At 37.6% G+C, this 14,544-nt stretch overlaps 1 protein-coding gene across 1 annotated transcript in view; it reads right to left on the reverse strand.

The window, feature by feature from the left end:
- Positions 1–2,035: 2,035 nt before the first annotated feature.
- The window catches only part of DSG2 (desmoglein 2), a 39,989-nt gene continuing 27,480 nt past the window's right edge, over positions 2,036–14,544 (reverse strand). Inside the window, exons 10-15 of the mRNA XM_081078279.1 lie at positions 11,957–12,099; positions 11,427–11,654; positions 9,909–10,136; positions 7,957–8,078; positions 6,408–6,743; positions 2,036–4,824 (exon numbers count right to left, since the gene is read on the reverse strand). Of these exons, the coding sequence (XP_080934405.1) occupies positions 3,820–4,824; positions 6,408–6,743; positions 7,957–8,078; positions 9,909–10,136; positions 11,427–11,654; positions 11,957–12,099 (2,062 nt within the window). The 3' untranslated portion in view covers positions 2,036–3,819. The remainder of the gene's footprint in view (positions 4,825–6,407; positions 6,744–7,956; positions 8,079–9,908; positions 10,137–11,426; positions 11,655–11,956; positions 12,100–14,544) is intronic.

The raw sequence follows: 14,544 nt of genomic DNA on the forward strand, positions 1-14,544 counted from the left end.
TCAGAAACACAATGGCCACCTCAAATACAAGTGAATTTAAGGTGAGCCATGTATGACAAATGGTGCTGGCAAGTCTTGCTTGAGGACAAGTTCTCATTTATCTTGTGAACTTGTAGGTAATAGGTTGTACCTACCTCGCTATACAAAAAGGTGAGATTTCTGTCTTTGCAATTTCTTTATGGGTTGCCTGTGATGCACAACTCATCTCTGCTTAATACTTAGTCAATAGTAAAATTGTTTTCTTTCTCTTTGACCTTGTGGAGTTTTTCTAGGTGGGCAGGAGATTGTGTTCTTGATTATATTTCCACAAGAGCAACCAGTTAAAAAGATAAACACAAAGACATATTTACAGTAAAAGGTCAGTAGAGGAGCTAGAGTGGAGTCCTAGAACATGCAATACACAAGGAAGGCAGGAAAAAAAAAGGAGCAGATGGGACCAAGAGAAAACAAATACCAAAATGGTAGGCTTAAACTCATCCATATTAGTAACTGCTGTAAGTAGACTAAAAGTTTCCATTCAACGTCAGCTAGTGTTAAAATGGGTAAGACAGCAAGACCTGTCTATATATTTACAAGAAGTACACATTATAAAGGCATAGACAGGTTGATCAAAGATATACTGTGCAAACACTAAGCCTAAGAAAGCTGGTGTGGCAATATTAAAGTTAAGCAAAATAGATTTCACAACAAAGAATATAACCAGATAGAGAGGCATTCCATAATGATTAGAGTGGATTCCTCCGGGAGACACGATAATCCTAAATGTGTTTGTACCTAATAATACAGGTAAAACAAGTTTCAAAATACGGGAAGCAAAAGTAGAAGGAATTAAAGGGGAAATAGGCAAAGCCACAATCAGTTGGAGATTTCAATACCCTCTCAGCAATGAATAGAAAAAGTAGGCAAAACAATAATGATAGAGAGGATTTGGACCACACTAAAATAGTAAAACCAAGAAATTTTGGTATGTTAAAGAAGTAAGATTTAATTATCTGAAACACTTCATTTCTAGGTGATACGTGATAAGCAATGTCTCCTTGTATAACTTTTGTTGTACTGATGATTGGAATACAGTCTGTAGAGATTCGTAAAATTAACCAAAAGTTGTTCCCAAGTGCCAGTTAGGGTGGGAGCCCTGGGGTCACAGAAGTATAACAGTTTCCATGCTTTGTGATGTCTTGATGTGTCATGTACCAGTGTTGTGAAATATTTATTAATGTGACATTATAGTAGAGGCAGACACTTTGATCTTTTCCCTTGTAAACTATAACAAGCAATTTAGGCAGGCTCTCAACATTGGTGGAATTATTTCATCTCTTTGGGTCAGAGGTGTAAGCTTTCCTCAGCCAATCCAACAGATGCCTCCAGTTACTTTCTGGACAGAAAGCAAACTCCAGTCCATTAGGAACAAAGTTACAGGACTTGGCAAATAAATAGAGTTCCCAGTTAAATTTGAATTTCAGATACCAGTTAATTTTTTTTCCTATGAGACATACTTATACACAAAAAAGTCTATTCATTATTGATGTGAAACTCAAATTTAACTGGGCCTTCTGTGTTCTACCCTACTCAGGAAGGGAAATGCGCTCTTCCAAGAGGGCTGAGTCCAGCCAGATGGAAGTAGTTCTCATTAAAATACCAAAGTCCAACAACCACCTGCTTTCAGGGTACTAATTCCTCCTCTAACAGCTACCGTGTTTTCCCGAAAATAAGATCTAGCCGGACCATCAGCTCTAATGAGTCTTTTGGAGAAAAGATTAATATAAGACCCGGTATTATATTATATTGTATTATATATTATTATATTATATTACATTATATAAGATCTTATATAAGACCGGGTCTTATATATAATATAATATAATATAATATAATATAATATAATATAATATAATATAATACCAGGTCTTATATTAACTTTTGCTCCAAAAGACGCATTAGAGCTGATGGTCTGGCGAGGTCTTATTTTTGGGGAAACGCGGTACATTCCTTATAAAATATGACGGAGCAATAAAAGGATATGGGGCAAAGAGTTGTTCTAAAGGTCATTTTTATTTAAATATTTTGAGGATACACATACAAATATATAGTCTCCAAATGTAAAAACTAATACAAACCACCCTTTTGGGAACAAAGAAAACCATTTAGAAAATGTGATTATGCTCTATATTCACAACAGGCTAGGGTTTTCAAGCCTGCCCAAAGAGGAAGTTTAAGACCAAGTTTTGTTTGTTCAGGTAACTTAGGTTATTTTTACATTTCACACAGCAGTGATGTTCCTGTTGCATACTTGGCAAAATCTAAGTCTATAATGAAAAAAAAAAAGCAACGACATTTACAAAATAGACAGTAAAAACCTTATATTATGGAAATGACCTTCATCTTGGCCATGGAGTTATGCTGTTTAAAAATATTTGCCGTTTACCCATAGTCAGTGGGAGCAAAAAGTATCAAACTTTTGCATAACACAATTCAATAATATTTCTACACATGTACTACAAAAATAAATTTTTAAAGATTCAGTTCCCTAAGTAAAATATCTTGAAAAGTCACGAAATTACAATAGTGACTTTACAATTTACGAAAATTATTTTGTTGTCAAGATGATTTATAGAAATTGTTACTGATGTGCACATATACTTTCAAACTTGAAATGGATTATTTCTTCAAGGAGCAATAAAAATACAATCTATTTGGTCAGAACACCTAAATCACTTTTTCAAAAAAGGGCAAGGGGTGTGTACAAAGCCATGTCAATTACGTAACAGTTAATACTCACGTAGAGTCATGACCAGCTACTCAGTGAACTTGAGACACAGAATAAAATCAAATTTCCAACTCATAATTATGGAAATTATAGGGCCTTTCAATATGCTTTGAAATTATAAAAAAAAGAGAGGCTTATAAAATTCAGTTTAATCCCGCAAATATTGATTTGGCAACCCACCCATGTTAGGCACTGAGGACAGCATTGAAACAGGCATGGTTCTTTACACAGTGTATATAGTATTCTGGTTAATTTAGCTGTACTAAATTAGAAGATGACATATCCTGAGGTTTTATAAATAGTACATTATTACTATAAAAAGTAAACTGATTTTACATTTATGAATTTTTCCCTGGATTATTCAACTGAATTGGAAGTACTGAATATTTTCATAATTACTGAGAGACAACGGGGAGGTACAATGCTATTTTTAAGGTCATACAACACACACACTATCATACACACATATAGTTACGTGCACAGAAACTTGTATTCTTACCATGTCAATGTTCCAAAATTCAGTCACTCTAACACAGATTGAAAGGCCTGTAGTCTTACAGAAAACAAACAAAACTGGTCACCCAGCCTGCATGTATCTTTGGATAAATGAGTGTTGACAATTCGCTAGGTGCCGTAAAGTACGAACTACAGAACAGCAATGTTAAACGTTCAGATGGTATGCAAAGAGGCCCAAACAGTTCATGGGTGGCTCTACTGCATAGCTGATGAACTGGATACTCTGTGTTAATTTGGAAAATTCTCAGAAGCCAGATTTACTCTCCACTCAACTTGTTTTGTGAATATTGTTTGGCCAGAACTCACTAACAGGCGCTTAGGACACAGCATCATCATTATGCCCCTGGTAAATCCTAGAGCATTTCTGAAGTACACTCCTGGAAGCTGAGACAATGAGGTCCATTGTCTATTAGTGACTGAGAAAAATTTGGTGTAAATGCCTCTTATGTCTGTAAGGCTCATGAAAGGGCAGGTCCATTGAAAACATGAGATCAGCTACTGCTGGTTCAACTCTGGGTCAGATTGTGGCTGACTGTTTAGGAGAAAGAACGCTGTACTGTGCTATGCTTAGTGACTCTGGTAGAAGATGTGGTTACAGCAGAGCTAGAATGATCAGACTCTTCTAAACCAAACTTTGGCCAAGGGCCAGGGATGCCATCTCCAGAAACCATGGTCTTTCTGGCCATCATAGAGGTTTCAGCAGGAATCTGGTAACTGGACTGTAGAGTGGAAGCAGGGGTTAGCACTCTTTCTGTCACTGTCACATTCTGTCCTACTGCTACACTGGGCATGGCCAGAGTGGGCTGCACCCCTGAGCTCGGAGCAAGGAAACTCTCTCTTTCCCTCACCATAACATAATGTCCATCTGGCAGATGCTGAGTGCCCTCCAGAGGACCAGGTATGCCCCCATTAGGCTCTATTACTCTCTCGGTAACCCTGACGTTACCTTCATTAGCATAACGCTGATCTACCACGGCAGAGACTGGCGCATATACCCTCTCTGTCACAATAAGGCCCTGTGGCTGTCTGGGACACAGGACCACAGTGCTTGGAGGAGGCACAGTGGACCCTGTGGCAAAGGAAGTTTCTGTCACTAAAACCTTACCAGAAGCCAATGGATCAGGGCCCTGCTTAGAAGACATAGAACTTTCCGTGACTATTTCCTGAGTTATTTTCTCTGCACTTGCACCATGTAAATGTTTTGGAACTTGAAACCTACTACCAGAGGAGGAGGCATTCTCTGAATGAACACTAGTTTGCTCAGAGAAGGAATGTGAAGATGCCTTCATACTTGTTTCTCTCATGGATTTTGGCTTCTGTTCCATTTCCATATCCATATCTATTTTTTGACCCAAGCACACTTCGGCTAGTGTCTTGAATTTAAATTCTAAGTCATCCAAGAAGCAATCATCTAGATCGCTTTCAATAAAACTGCAACAGCCAATGGAACCATGTAGAGACTCAGTTTCTTCCTGAGAATACACCAGAAGGCAATCTTTGGCTGTGTGATTGTCATCTTCCTCATTATAAGAGGCAGCTTTCTAAAATGGAAATAAAAACAGAGGCATATAATTAGCAACACAACTTCATTTGAGAACAAGACTATATTCCTGCCCAAAATGTATAACCTGAGTCTAAATGCAAGGAAACATCAGAGAGACACAAATTGAAGGACATCCTACAACACAACTTGCCTATATTCTTAAAAAAATATTATTATTGTGAAAGAAAAAAGGCAGAGGGGACTGTTTCAGACTAAAAAATATTAAAATGTCATGACAACTAAATGGAATGAAGGACTCTGGATTGGGTCCTGGACAGGAAAAACAATGGCTATAAAAGACATTATTGTGATAATTGGCTAAATGAAATACTTAAATGTTTAAATTTGCTCACTGTACTGTGGTAAAATAAGAGAATGTGTGTGTGTGTGTGTGTGTCTGAGAGAGAGAGAGAGAGAGAGAGAGAGAGAGAGAGGAGAGAGAGAAAGTGAATGGGAAAGCAAATAGCAAATATGGCTGTGTTACTAATTGGGTAATCTGGGTAAAGAGTATATAGGACTTCAAAATTTCTATTATTCCTACAAATCTTTTGATAAATTTGAAATGATTTCCAAATTAACCAAGAGTGGAGCAGGATTAGAACAGAGAGGAAAATCATATCAAAATAAAACAGGGCACCAGAATGGAGCTTGGCAGTGCGGCAGAAAAGGGACAATTAGAAGTGGTTTTCCTTGACAATGACACAACACTATCTCCCTCTCAAGCTAATACTTAGGGGTGGGCAGAAGGTATAAAAGAAGGGAGCATGGAAGGAAACAGAAAGTGGGGAAAGCATTCCAGTAACTTCCAACCATTTAGAAGAAAGGGGACAGAAATAAATTGGCCTCCATGGAAATCCATCCCCTGACTTTTCTCAAGTGTCCTTCAGATATCTGACATTCTGCCTTTGCCCGTGGGACACATGAGCCTTGTTCTGAAGAAAGGCATCCAGCCCTGCTTCTAATTCCTAATTCCAGACATGAGCTGCCTGACTGCATCAGATCATCTTTCCTAAAACTTCCTAATTTTTTGTGAAGCATATCAATAGTGAAGCCAAGTACTCTCATTCAGAATTTAAATGCACAAAATAGATTGTGTTTTTTAGGTCACATATTCTCAAGTTTGCTTCTACAGAGGGATTGTACTTTCTGACCCACTGATATCTGGCTTAGTCACGTGACTTGCTCGGACCTATGAAATCAGTGCAAAAACGGCAGTGTCCTTAGGAGTCATTGCCTGGTTCTGCATTGCTATGTTCCCTGCACGCCAAGGACGGCAGCTTCCCAGGTACAATCTGCTTTCTTGGCATCTTGCAATGAAGACAACATGGAGAAGAGCAGAGATACATCCAATAGCAAAAACATGAATGTGAGAAATAGCCTTTGTGAGAAGTAAGATTGTGGCGTCATTTGTGATCACCACATAGTTTAGCTGACTGGTTCTCTCTTTCCTCATCGCCTGTAGGCAGTCTCTTAAGAAAATAGTCAAGTCCCATCTGGATCCAAGGCAATGATTCCCCTAATGTGAATCCCATATTCACATATAAATGTTTTTTTCCCCCATACATAAAATCCGATCCTTACCTCAGTGAAATAACTTCTGAAGAATTCCTCATTCACTGCAACAGCAGCTGCTCGAGCTCCGGCCATGTCTCTGGAAGCCCCTATGGCTCTTGTGGACCTTATGGTTTCACCACCTATGATGGCTCCTGTTGTCCCTGCAACTTGGGTGCCCCCTCCAGCAAGAAGCCCTCTGTGCTCTTCCCATCTTCCATCCACCTCAATCATCTTATGCTGCCCTTTGGCAAAGGAAGCAGAGCTACTTCCTCTTGTGGTGCTTTCCTTCATTGCTCCACCGCCTATTCCACTGCCCACTGCTGCACTCTCTCCGTGCTCCGTTGCCAGAAGCGATGGCACCATCTGTGAGAGCAAATACAGGTGAGAACTGAGTCAGAAGGATGAGGGTCGGTAGAGTTGGTAGAAGGAGCTGAGCTAGGTGGGAATATGACGGGAATAAGCTATTTCCACAGAGGCTAATTAGGAGACATATTTTGGGTTGAAAAACTTCTATTTGAGTCTTATGAAGAGCCCTTATTTTGTTAGATGATTATAAGAAACAAAAGAAGAAACAAAAGTTATCTAAATATGGCCTCAGCTCATTTATTCTATTGGCAGCAATGGCGTTTCAACTTTGGTCTCGAGTTTAATGCCTTCTTTATGGTTATAGAACCATTATTTTTTTTCTAGCTGGACACATAGCCATTCCAAATAAAGACTACATTTTCAAGCCTCCATTGCTACTAGACATAGCGACCAGACTAAGCTCTGGTTAATGTGATTTCCAGCAGCAATGGAATATGCAACTTTTGGGAAGTATTTTTCAGGAGTGTTTCTTCACTTTTCTGAAACCTATCTGCTTTTTGGAATGTGGAGACAGCAGTTAGTGTCTGGAGCATGAAGACACCAGGGAATGGAACTCATCCTTGGAGGAACAATATGGAAAAAAGAGCCTGAGGCCATACTGTGGAAGGATCGTCATATTGGTCCTGGACTTCCCACATTTATATTTAAGCCACCGTCATTCTGAGTTCTCTGATACTCGATATTAAATCATATTTTATTAGACATGATGCTCACTGCAAATGGTGATGAGAGACCCAGGGTGAAGATGCGATAGAGACAGTCAAAATGATTATTAAGTAGGCAGAAGAGGGGATTTTGCAAGATTTTGCAACTGATAGGGGTTGATGGGCTTACCTCTGCCAACACTATGTATGGAGTGAATGGAAATGTAGAAACACCTGGTTGTGAAAGACTGCCCATCTAGCACTGGGACAAAAATTTGCATCCTAAATCCCTACACACTCTTGCCTTCTCTAACCGTTTTTCTACATTCCTTGTGTCACTACCTGACACTTTTTCTACATTTTCTGTAACGCAGGATCTGTCACAGTAGAGCAAAACCCCTTTAACTCTAGCCTAGCAAAAAACATGAAATATGTTATCAAAGGCATGTGAATAAAATCTATAATGACCACTTTACTCTCTCAAGACCTAAAATGTTAGGAACACTTCGCAAGGCCCCTTTAAAATCAGAAAAGAAGACAAGTTTCATTGATCTCTGATATCTGACCTTGTCTTCTGGTGGCGCCCCTTCATTATTCCAAGGATGCAGCATCTCTATAGTCCCAGGAATGGGGGTAAAACCTTTGGCACTCTCTCCACAATGGCACATCAGCAGTAAAAGTGGTACAACTGGAGAGAAACAAAATTAAGTACAGAGAAGGTCAGTCACCACATACGTGTACTTCTAAATTTAAGTCGTATAATTTTGGAATTTGGGTATCACTTCCTGAATTTCAGTCTTCATTTGTTTACAGCCCTGTTTTTATTTTTCTTCACCCTGATCCAACCTTACTAAGCTTGTCTTGGGAGAGTCATACCAGTCTAAAAGCAGGATGAGGGAATCTTAACGGATTCAGAAGCATCATCCATCATACAGAGGCTGTGGTTCCTGAGTGGAACACCAAGACTGGATTCGATAGTATCCAAAGCATCAAAACCAACATAAAGACAATTTTTTAAACCATTTTAATTTTTAATACAGAAAATTCACTATTTTGTGTTTGTGTGTATATAAGATCAAAAGCCATGTTCAATATTCTAGAATATTGGAACTTCTATAATACTTCCTCACTTCACACTAGAGTAGAATTTGGCAGAAGGCATAACTCACTGAGGTTCAAATTAACTTTTGAATTAGCTGAGTACTACTTTCTAAAATGATTCTACCTTAAAAACCCTTAGAATAGACATAACATTTCATCTAGAATTCAATAAAATTTCAGAGCTCCCTCCTTAAATTTTGTTCTACTTCCAGGAGGAAGTGAAGGCCAATGCTGGCCTCTTGATTAAGGGAGTAAAGAATTAACTACACCTGCAAGCAATCTACTCCAAATTCAGTTTTAATGACATTCTCATTTGGCAGCTGATGAATTGACTACTCCCTAGATTCCTTTTTATGTAAAATAGTTGACAGCACAGGCCTACAGCTACTGTGATTAATAAAAAGATTGAAATCAGCCAGTGGCAATTCAACAATTTGTAGAAATTCACTAAATATTTATCAAGTGTCTACCATGTGCCAAATACCACAGTAGGCCCTGGGGAACTGGAGATGAGAAGGCAGTGCAAGGAATCTCCAGGTAAAAGATGTAGTCCCAGCTACAATACCTCCCTACAAACTTGATACACTGAGTCATTTACTGTTATACGTTTGTATTCTACGTCTGTATTTTCACCCATAAAATAGAGATGGTGGTATAAAAGTGCTCTGTAAACTGTTGAGTGCTGTGCATTCAACTGCACATTTACTAATGGCTTTGACAAGCTCCTCCTGTCACTGAAATAGCTGAGGCTGCCTCGGATGTGGTCCTCTGGCCACGTTCAGTAGTCAAAGGGAGTGGTATTCCACATGACCCCAGGCTGCAGTATGCTGTGCTTTCATGAGGACTTCGGAGGGCATGCAGGGAAGGCAGACCACAGAAGTGCTCAGAGGGTCTCACTACTGTTGGCTTAGGTGAAGAGGCAAGCCAAGCAGAGGGCATGGGGAGGCAGAGCTCTGACAAGTTGAATGTGCACAGCAAGGATCGATGGGAATAAAATGAATTTGTGAAAGAACCTTGTATCCATAATCCAAATGCATGCAATAATAAGTCTTTTCTGAGAACCCTTACTGGCAAGGCACTGTTCTAGGCACCGGGTATTGAAGAGACAACATCCTCCCTGACAGAGCTTATCAAAATGGGGCTACAAGGGTTATGTTAAAAGGCTGCTGAAGAGCATGTATAATAACCTTGATTACTTAAAGCAGGAAATGACACGTTTTTATACAACAAAATTCTGAGGAGTGCTACAATAACCTTTGGTGAATTTATCAATGAACAATTACTTTCCTATTCACCCTCAAATGTTCTAGTGGGGCTAAAGAATAACTGCAAAGAAATCAATGACTACTATAGTAATAAACACTAGTAGTGCCCTTAATTACTAAAAGAGATAAAGGAGTGCCTTTAAAATACTTACGTAACAAGAGCAGAAAGGCAAAAATTATTAGCGCAATGGCTGCGGGTCCCAGGCCGACATAGGAGTCACGCAGTGCTTCTATACAACCACTGCCATCCAGACACTTACAAACAGTGAGTTTAAGGGTCTGCTTTTCAGGGCAACTGAAGCCTTGATTATCTGAAATCAGGAACTGAATTTCACTTCTCCCCAGTCTCTGTTCATTTTGTTGCAGTAGCACACTGGTACCTGTAAGGGTAAGAGGCCAAAGGAAATAAAAGTGAGTGATTACCAAGGAAGGGGCAAGATTAAATTACAGAAACATCCTTTAATTGCTAATAATTACTTAGCTCCACTTAGAAGCTTTATTCTTCCTTAACTTTTCTATTGAATTTACTCTGTGTGTTTGATAAAATTAGTCCAGTTACTCCACATATGCAGGTTAATAGTAAAGGATTGGATTTGGACATGCCTTACTTTTATGATTAATTTTAAAAAATGTGTGTGGTCTACCAAATACGAGGAATTGTTCTATGTACTGAGAATACAGTGACACACAAGTGGTGAGTTAAATGGCCTTTTACATTGAATGACCTTTATTTTACTATTTCTTAAAAAAATTTTTTATGAAGATAATTTTGAAACAGACAATAGAAGAGCATAATTAACCCCCATATTACCCATCCCCAGCTTTAACATTATATTCAAAGCCTCTTAAAGTGATTGTAAAAATTTGTTAGATTTAAAATAACAATAAACCCATAAGTTAAGAAAAACTTGGGTATTATATTTTAAACTTTTCTGAAATGAACACTAATTGTTTAGAACAAAATATTAGGTTGGTGCAAAAGTAATTGCAGTTTTTGCAATTATTTTTAACCTTTAAATCGCAATTACTTTTGCACCAATCTAATAGTATTCTGGATAGGTTTTTCTATATTCAAAACTGCCCTGAAAAACAGCCAAAAGCTCCTATCAACAAGGGGGATATGTCCAAGGGGTGGATATATGCACATAGCCACCTGGCACGGAGGGATCAGATGAACCCTTCTTCGTGCTGTGCCCATTACTCATCAGTTTTATGATAGCGAACAAGCTACTTGACTCTAGTTAAGCCGAGGTTTCCTCAGCTGTAATGAGGGAATAATGGGCCAGCAGAGTGACTGGATCAATACATATTATTTTTAATGGAAATGTTATCATACTTTGAGATTTTTGGAAGGAGCCTACTGATTACTGTACTTAGACAAGCGTGGTATTCCTCAGCTTATGAGACAAAACAATGACTTCAAGAGTAACTTAGGGAATACCCAGCTAGCTTTAAGACATTACGTCAGTTTTCTTTTTTCCCTCTTTTGTTATTCCAAATGGGGTATTTATTAGAGCCAGAGAAAAGACACTATGCCTCATTTTATAAATGCCTTTGAAAAACTGCATTGGAAATATATGAAAAAAGAACACAACCATAGCCTATATTATAAAGATTTTAGATTGTTTCATGTTTCATATTTAACTATGTGGGCCAATGATTTTGCTCACTTTCTTTGTGCACTACTTTCCATTTCTCTGCCATTCCAGCTGGTTTGTCAATGACGACGAAAGTGAAGGGGTCACTGTTTGGGTAGCCATCCAGGTCCTGTGCAGTCACGTTCACATACTGCGCGTCATCACAGATATTCTGCACTGGGTCGACCAATATGGGACAATTGTCATTGACGTCTTCAACTGTGATAACAACGGTGCCAGTGATGGTTTTTCTAGGATAATCTTAAAAAAGAGAAAGAAAAATAGGTATATTCTGGTTCTATTGCTTATAATGAATATAGTTTGAATTCTCTTGCCATTTTGGCAACGAGAAGGTACTAACAAATTATGGCACTTCCTCTCCTCTGTATATTTTCATATTCAGATCAAGTGATGTCTTTTAATATATTAGATAAGTAGAAATGTGAAGGTTTATCCATTTGTGAGATTTGGTTTTTCTACAAGATCAAAATGAAGGTCTCTGATGTTGGGAAAAAATCATCAAAATATATATAACCAAGAAAAATATCAATTTAGTAACTTACCTTCTGATATAGCCAAAATCTTCACAGTGTATGTACCATTTTGAACATATCTAGACTCAAAATCAGGAATTTTTACAAGTTTAATTTCAGACGTGACAGAATCCACAGAAATCCAATTATCTTTATCTTCCAATTTGGCATATCTGTTATACAACAAACATAAAATTAATTTTGAATACTGGATAAATTAAGAATCTCTAATATCTACAATTCTTTCAAGTTTAATGTTTGCTTCATTGCATATGTTCTTGTTACAGGCATTAGTTTGAAATGTTTTTAATTACTTGAAACTCTCCTAAAACCTCCTTTCTTTGCTGCATGTAACACATATTTTGGAACCTTCCTTAATCCTGTAACATACCCAAGATATACCGGGGTGCCAAAAAAATGTATACAAATGGACACTTTGGTCAACGTTGCTCAATGCTCAAGCAGTAGTTTGCCATAATCAGAGGTGTCTGGACGCTGATGGTAACCACTGAGCACCTCTTGTAATTGCAGAAGTCAAACGTGACTTGTATTCATCTTTTGTTATCGGTATGTATTATTACAACTTTAATACAGTTTTCCTTTCTTAAAATGTGTATACATTTTTTTGGCACCCTCTGTACATGCAAGGGTGACATCGTTTGTCTACTAACCCAGGAGGTCTGCAAGTTCCTCTGCAGTCTGTCATCCAGCTTTCAATCTCTTCTCCCTTAAATTTGGGGTAAAGCTTTGGAGAATAACTTAGTTACCCAACAAGAACTGTTGGAAAAAAGTAGTCTTATATTCTATTGCTTATTGGTATGTTATCAATATTTAAAAATATCAATTTTAAAAATCAATGACTGATTTAAATGGAAGTATTTTCACATTTTGGAATACTGTTGATTGTTACGAGCAATAGGCTTCTTTTCAATTAGAAATGTTTAAAAGTGAAAACAATGCTGATGAAGGGATGTCTGGCTTTCTTCCCTCAAAGCAAGGAGAATTAGTGTGGAAAGAGAGAACTCTGGGGGAGGCAAGAACATTCACATTATGTCTTTAGAAATGTGTGTGATTTAATACCATAGAGTTTAAATATAATCAAATACAAATGTAAACCAAATATGAATATATATGGTTCAGATTGATAATTTATTTTCTATTAAGTGGCTATTTGGGCACATAAGAATGAGTGGCTAATTTATAGCAACGTTTGTTTATAGTTCTATTTAAAAATTTCGAATTATACACTTTATCCAAATTTCTGCATTTTAATGTTTTACTAGTAAATGATAATACATTTGGATTTTCACAAGTACTTCTGAATTTCATGTCTGGAATTTTAAAGCCTGGAATTAGTTGCTGTCAATGGTTTCCCACATTCACACTTATAATAAGAGAAAGAGTCTTAGTAATAAGGATCACATTTCACATGGAATGTTGTATATGATATCACTTAAAGAATTTTCTGTTCTCTCTGGTGAAAATTAGACACCATTCAAAGTAGGACAGCAGCTCATGTTATGTCAAATATCCATAAACAATTGAGGCATATGAATAATCAGTAAAATAGTAAATTATGACAAAGTTAAGGGAATAATTCTTCTGCTGTCCTTGTCACCATTTCTAAATCGAAACAACTAAGTAGGTGAACATGAGAAAATTGACTTAGTTGTGCACCCCATTCTTTATCTGTAAAATAGAACGTCTGAATTGATCTTTAAGATCTTTCTTAAAGTTCTGTAATTGCACACTAACGAACAAAATACGTTTGAGAAATAAACATGGTCCATTATTTTTCCAGGCAGAACATATCTTTTGATATATTCATCATGCTTAATAAAAAATGCAGCCAAATTTAAATAGTTAGGTGGGCAATACAAGTTTCATAGATAGCTACAGTATTATTGGAGGATAATTAATTAGGATGAATAAGTATCTAGTGGGCAGCAGTGAGAAATAATCATATAGAGCATTCTTCAATTGGGGGGATTCAGTTAGGACGCCTTATTAGTTTTAGAACCATGGAAATGAAAACTAGACTACAAAACTGAAGGCAAGCAGGGCTGGTTCCTGCAGGTATGGTGGGCAAAAAAGGGTCACCTAGACATTGCAAAAAACACAGTGGAAGTTTTGTTAATGGTATTTTGGGGAAAGGTTATTTGCTACTATTGGCTGATGAATTCCATTAAGAGTCTCTAAAAGGAAAAAGATTGATGAAAAGCTTCCTCATGTTTCCATTTTTGCTATGGTCAATGATGCATGTAAATATAATGTTTTATAAAGTGTTGGCACCAAAGGACATTAAAGGAAGTGTCCCTACCCAGGCATAAGGACAGTCAAGCAACCAAACTCTGAGAGCAGGAAAACAGGCGGTGTCAGGGTAGCAGGGGGGACTTCTTTAAATTCAACTGTAATAACTGTGACTGAGTTCCATAAATAATAGTTCTATAGAGTCGTCTTTCCATGGCATGGTTCTGAGATCTAAGATGTAAGTTTACTATGAAAATTTAAACATGTCATGCAAACCTAACGTGTCACTATATAGTGGGCACAATCTAGCATGGTGGCAGCATCTAGTAGGTCCTCAAATATATTCTGAAGGTCATCAAGACTAAGAC

This window comes from Rhinolophus hipposideros (genome assembly GCF_964194185.1).
Source record: "Rhinolophus hipposideros genome assembly, chromosome: 17".
NCBI classification, from domain to species: domain Eukaryota; kingdom Metazoa; phylum Chordata; class Mammalia; order Chiroptera; family Rhinolophidae; genus Rhinolophus; species Rhinolophus hipposideros.